Source organism: Batrachochytrium dendrobatidis (genome assembly GCF_000203795.2).
Source record: "Batrachochytrium dendrobatidis JAM81 unplaced genomic scaffold BATDEscaffold_120, whole genome shotgun sequence".
Lineage (NCBI taxonomy): Eukaryota > Fungi > Chytridiomycota > Chytridiomycetes > Rhizophydiales > Batrachochytrium > Batrachochytrium dendrobatidis.
The window spans coordinates 309-6,178 of NW_006281173.1; the positions used below are offsets into that span (position 1 = coordinate 309).

Below are 5,870 nucleotides of genomic sequence, written 5' to 3' on the forward strand. Positions count from 1 at the left end.
AATCAATACTCACACTACAATACTAGTCAATATCATATCATCGGCACTTGTGTCAATTACAACTCGGACATGATGACATTGTGTGATTGACATGGAAACAACTGTTTTAATAAAATGTACAATCGTTGTTGTTTTGGACTATACTGCGATCGTGTGTGATATTTTAGAATACAACAAAATACAGTTTGATAGCATCAGAACAGTCAACTACAATATCTAGATTGCAATACATCAATCGAGTGATTGTGCATCGTACAACATATGATTACCAAATGAAAACAATATATGTATAAAATACATAGTTTGATGTGTATTATATGATGGATATTGTTTATTAAGCAATTGATCATGTCTAGTCAACTGAATGTCTAATAGGAACACAAGTATTCAAGTGTTGTGTATTCTCAAACAATAAGTCGTCACTGCGAGATACAAGTAGTCCATTTTACGTGAATACAGCAGTGACAGAATAGTAATGGTTAAATGTCATGTATCGAAATTTAATCCACTTGCATATCAGTTTCGGTTGATTGATCTGGTTCAGTCGTTTGAGTAGCTTCATTTGATCCAGATGTCCCAACAGCTTGGGCCATTTTTGGGAACATGCTGACATATTTACCTTGAGGGTTACCAAAAACAATTTTGATTTTTTCGGGAATCATTTTTGGATAGGTAAAATGGTCTGATGTCTTCAAAAGTATCTCTCGAATTCCAGGACATTCACGAGTAAACAATCGAGTCTGAATGCTCATCATAGAAATCAACTGTTTTCTGTGCAGCTTATTGACTAATCTCATGATAATACTGGCTAATTTAAACTTTTTCGTAAGCATAGCGTGAGCACTCTCCCTTGTATGTCCTTGACTTGCCAACTGCACGTCTGGTTCGTAATTAAGTTGAATCAGATCGAGTTTGATCATCGACATTCCTCGCTTGATACTTTTTACTACTGTATTTAGCTTTTGGTGTGCATTCTTTATAGTTGAAACCGCTGAATCATAGCTTTCCAGCTCGCCAGGCTGGCAAGGACCTTGCAAATGCAAGTATGTCACGAAGCAATGATTTTTCTTGACGCTAATTGGCGGACTTGGTGGGCGTGACTGACGCTGACCTGAAGTGGAAGGTGCCTGATCTGATGTAGAGGCAGTAGAACTCTGACAAAAATCATCCAAGCCTGCAAATATTCCAGAAATTAAAAAACTGTATATCAATATAACTGCGATCATCGTTATACTCTCAAGTTTGATGATGTGGTGCAGCTTTATATAGAAATTTATTCATTCGTCAACTTATTGAACACAAAGAGTGTCTACTATTGCCCTAAGGGATGTTGACACAATTCGTTGGTTGCTTTGACAGTTGTGGGCTTTATGGTTAATCAAACTACCACAAGGGACATGTGACATCAAACTCACCCTTTATCACTACTGTAGTACACTAAACTAGAGTTTCAGGAGTCGAGCATATTACACTTGTGGGGTTCATATCAGTTGCACCAGACATACACAACCGACTGTAGGGCTAGAAGGGTTAGTTTTAACCCTGACGCTATGTTCGTTTGATCGCACATGCTTTGAGTATGCACAGTGGTAGCCTGTAAGCAGTGATCGCTACTCGAGCAATATATTGGTTTTTTACCGCCGTATTGTAGTCGGTGTAATAAGCATCCAGTCTGATGGAATAATGTGTGCCAGTTTATTGGATAGTATTGTGTTGACTGAACCACTTACGACTAGTAACAAAAAGGGTGAGAATGGAGAGGTAAATGAGAGATTGCCAGCAACCATCATCCTGGACAATGTTTTTCAAATATTGGTAGACTGTCTGCTGTTTTAAATGGCATGAGCATATATCGTGTCGTATCACAGCGACAATCGGACTTGTTGGTACGGTCAGTTTACTGAGCGACCTGCTGATCCTGTCGATTCAATATAGGACAACGTCGCTCATTGATTCTATTTCAACACGACAACTTTAGCATTCCATCTATACAGTTTGTAGGGTAGCTCAAACCAATCGTACAGTTACAAAGAGTTGACGTTTCCAAAATGCAACAGCCTGCTTGATGCTATCGGAATGTTTCCAAAACAAAATCAAATTGGACGGTTGAATATCAATACTTTTTATTCCGCTCTCGTCCTTCGCCTGAATACGTCACCACATGGCGATATCTTCATTCACGCGGTCATGTTGGTTGCTTGAGCCAATAGCGATCAATTCAAGTTTGCAGGACAACGTTCAACTTTCCTTCCCTTGTGAGAGTAGCTGAGATTTGATCAAGAAAGCACATCACTTGACATGCTTTAAAAGCTGAATTACTTTATTACAAGGGCTTGTTTTAGATCTCTCAATACTTTGCAATATTCAAACTAATCTCGACTAATATGACTTGTACAATAATCCTTGATATTGTAACTAAAATAAATATACCTATCTTATGGTTGATGATATTTGCCCTGACTATATATCTGGTATCGACAAAAAAGCTGTTCAAGCACCAGCTTACTGAAGAATTAAGAAGTTTGCCATCATTGCCTGTTGTGCAACCATCCAAGAATGATATGCTTTTATTTGGAACGGCAATAGCTTTTCGCAAGGTAAGACTTTGAATTTACTTGTCTAGTGTGCTTTTATTGCTCAACTTTAGTCACGACTATGTTCATGTAATGAAACGCTATCTTGCAGTGATTGACTCTGGAATATAGTGGTGAATATTCTTTCCGCTCCTCTACAAATTGTCTGCTGCTTTTTAATTCTTTATCCAAACACAATGTTCATACAAAAATCAAATTATAGCTTTGAATTGAATTGAAATTGCTTTTTTTGGCATATCCAACATTGTGCAATCACCAAATTTGGAACCAGATATTGGATTCAGCTTTTGATGTTGTCAAACCCTTTGTTATATTCTAAAATATCACAGATACGCCCGTGTTATAGTATAGCAGTAGTCGCATATTCCAGAAAGGCAACTACTGTTTCCATGCCAATCACCAGGGAAGACACAGTGTTGTCCAGTAGATGGGGTGTGAATTGACACCCATCACTTGATGAAACTGGCTTTTAGTTATACTTTTTTACTTGGTGCTTCATTTTGCTTGAATACGACCATCAATTTTTTATCTAACCATTGGTTTAGGATCCAATCGGGTTTCTCAACAAACAGCGCGAAATCTATGGTGATGCGTTTACATTGAATCTTGTCAATACCAAGATGCATTTTTTTATCTCACCAGCTGTATGTACTTTTATGATTGAGTCATCCATGTAATGTCAAAATGTGCAAGAGCTAATGAATTTGAATATCCTGGTTTAGTATCAACTTGCCTTTTTTCGTTTGGATGACAAGGTGAGATACATGTATAAAACTCCAGTATTAGCATTGAATAACAGATCTTTGTTTCAAATGCAAAAGTTTTCGCTTGATCAAGCATTTTATGATCGGTGTCCACCATTTAAAATTCAGGGCATGACCGACAAGTATAGTAAACTTTTTCTCAAGTTGACTGCAACAGGTAATAATCAGGTTGATCTTGAAATTCATTCATCTAAAAATTAAACGTTTCAAAACTACTGCTCAATGTTTCATTGGTAGCGCTTAACCAGCCCAAAATGCTGCACGCATATCATCCACTGATGACTGATGTTGTGTCGGCTACAATTATGGAGTTTACGCAATCAGGCACTTTGGATGTATTTGAATTGACTTCTTCAATTGCCGTTAAAATTGCCATTGTTTGGATTCTCGGTAAACAGTTTTACAAAGCACACGCAGATGACATGGTTCAACTGATACTGCAGATTGAAAAGGATATTGCCAGCCCATTGAACTCTTTTTTTCCAGGTTGGCCCCATCCACCTTGTATCAGAATGCAAAAAGCAATAGAAACCATGTTTAAATGGGTGAGTCATGAAATTAAACTACGGAGAATGGTCAATGCAAATGCACCCGTCCAATGCGACTTACTACAGCTACTGCTTAATTGCCACGAGTGTAACGTGTAAGTTTTAAAGTCGTTTATTTAGATTATATTTTACAAGCACTCCTATTTGCAAATGCACTCAATTTATGCAATATTGATATAAAATATTTTATCTAATGATTGAAATAGACTACTTGAAGCTGATATCTCTCGGTTTATGCTTACACTTTTTTTGGCTGCACATACAAACACGGCAGCCAATATGGGCTGGACAATCTATGAACTTGCTAAACATACCCATCTTCAACAACGTGTTCGAGCCGAAGTTGTACCTACTCAAACCACTGAAAGCTTAGATTCCGACTCGACATTCACCGACTTTTACCCATCCTCTGGCACTCGAAATCTTGAATCGCATATGCCCATTACAACTGCATGTATAAAAGAAACCGGACGTTTATATATGAAGCTTTTACTTTTAAGGAAATCGTTGTGCGATGCTCAGTTTGGTGGATACAAGATTTTAAAAGGCGAGCTGATTTGTATTTCTCCTGGATGTGTTGCACTTGATTCTAAACTGTTCGAATACCCAAATGTATACAATCCCGATCGGTGGTTACCAAGCAATCACAAAAGTACAACCAGTAAACCCAAGATTATTCCACCAATGAATATGCCACAGTTTGGAATTGGAAAGCATCATTGTTTGGGTGAACGAGTAGTATTGATGGCCATCAAAACAATCGTGTTGCCTGAACTGCTCAGACGGTTTGAGTGTACGCTGGATTCTAATGAGCAAATTGTAATACCTGATTATTTTGGATCAATTAGTTCACCCTTTCCAAAACACCCCATTCGAATCAAAGTTGTCCCTATATAATCATTGCTGTATTCATGTAAACGCGACGCGAAATAATGGAATCGATATAATAAACAACCAGTTTGATGGCATGACTGTTGGTTGACTGGACAGTTTATGTTGATTGTATTATTTGACAAGGTTTATCGGTATTTGTGATCATGTTTGTATGACTGAACCAATACTCACACTACAATACTAGTCAATATCATATCACTAGAACTTGTGTCAATTACAACTCGGACATGATGACATTGTGTGATTGACATGGAAACAACTGTATTAATAAAATGTACAATTGTTGTTGTTTTGGACTATACTGCGATCGTGTGTGATATTTTAGAATACAACAAAATACAGTCTGATAGTATCAGAACAGTCAACTACAATATCTAGATTGCAATACATCAATCGGGTGATTGTGCATCGTACAACATATGATTACCAAATGAAAACAATATATGTATAAAATGCATAGTTTGATGTGTATTATATGATGGATATTGTTTATTAAGCAATTGATCGTGTCTAGTCAACTGAATGACTAATAGGAACACAACAAGTATTCAAGTGTTGTGTATTCTCAAGCAATAAGTCGTCACTGCAAGATACAAGTAGTCCATTTTACGTGAATACAGCAGTGACAGAATAGTAATGGTGAATGTCATGTATCGAGATTTAATCCACTTGTATATCAGTTTCGGTTGATTGATCTGGTTCAGTCGTTTGAGTAGCTTCATTTGGTTTAGGTGATCCAACAGCTTGGGTCATTTTTGGGAACATGCTGACATATCTACCTTGAGGGTCGCCGAAAATCTCAGAAAGTCGAAGTGGAATCATTTTTGGGTCTTTAAAGTACTTTGATGTCTTCAAAAGTATCTCTCGAATTCCAGGACATTTACGAGTAAACAATCGAGTCTGAATGCTCATCATGGAAGACATCTGATCTTTATATATTTCATCAAGTAGTTTCAAGATCATATTGGCTGATTTCAGCCTATACACAAGCATAGCCTGAGCACTCACTCTTGTATGTCCTTGACTTGCCAACTGCACGTCTGGTTCGTAATTAAGTTGAATCAGATCGA

General features: G+C 37.4%; 2 protein-coding genes across 2 annotated transcripts; one reads left to right on the forward strand and one right to left on the reverse strand.

Annotated features, from left to right (window-relative positions):
• Positions 1–500: 500 nt before the first annotated feature.
• Positions 501–1,226, reverse strand: BATDEDRAFT_28953 (uncharacterized protein; the record flags this gene model as incomplete). Its single annotated transcript, XM_006683379.1, has 1 exon — positions 501–1,226. The coding sequence occupies one exon, from the start codon at positions 1,224–1,226 to the stop codon at positions 501–503; it is 726 nt and encodes a 241-aa protein (XP_006683442.1).
• A 1,581-nt stretch (positions 1,227–2,807) lies between these two features.
• On the forward strand, positions 2,808–4,852 carry BATDEDRAFT_93202 (uncharacterized protein). Its single transcript, XM_006683378.1, has 5 exons — positions 2,808–3,238; positions 3,317–3,349; positions 3,416–3,515; positions 3,596–4,001; positions 4,113–4,852. The coding sequence occupies exons 1-5, from the start codon at positions 3,215–3,217 to the stop codon at positions 4,801–4,803; spliced, it is 1,254 nt and encodes a 417-aa protein (XP_006683441.1). The 5' UTR covers positions 2,808–3,214; the 3' UTR covers positions 4,804–4,852.
• The last annotated feature ends 1,018 nt before the right edge of the window (positions 4,853–5,870 follow it).

Excerpts from the sequence above, each read along its gene's own strand:
- BATDEDRAFT_93202 (XM_006683378.1), top strand. The coding sequence starts at position 3,215 with ATGCATTTTTTTATCTCACCAGCT. Across the intron at positions 3,239-3,316 it reads ATTTTTTTATCTCACCAGCT|TATCAACTTGCCTTTTTTCG; the intron begins GTATGTACTTTT and ends ATCCTGGTTTAG. Across the intron at positions 3,350-3,415 it reads TTTTTCGTTTGGATGACAAG|TTTTCGCTTGATCAAGCATT; the intron begins GTGAGATACATG and ends CAAATGCAAAAG.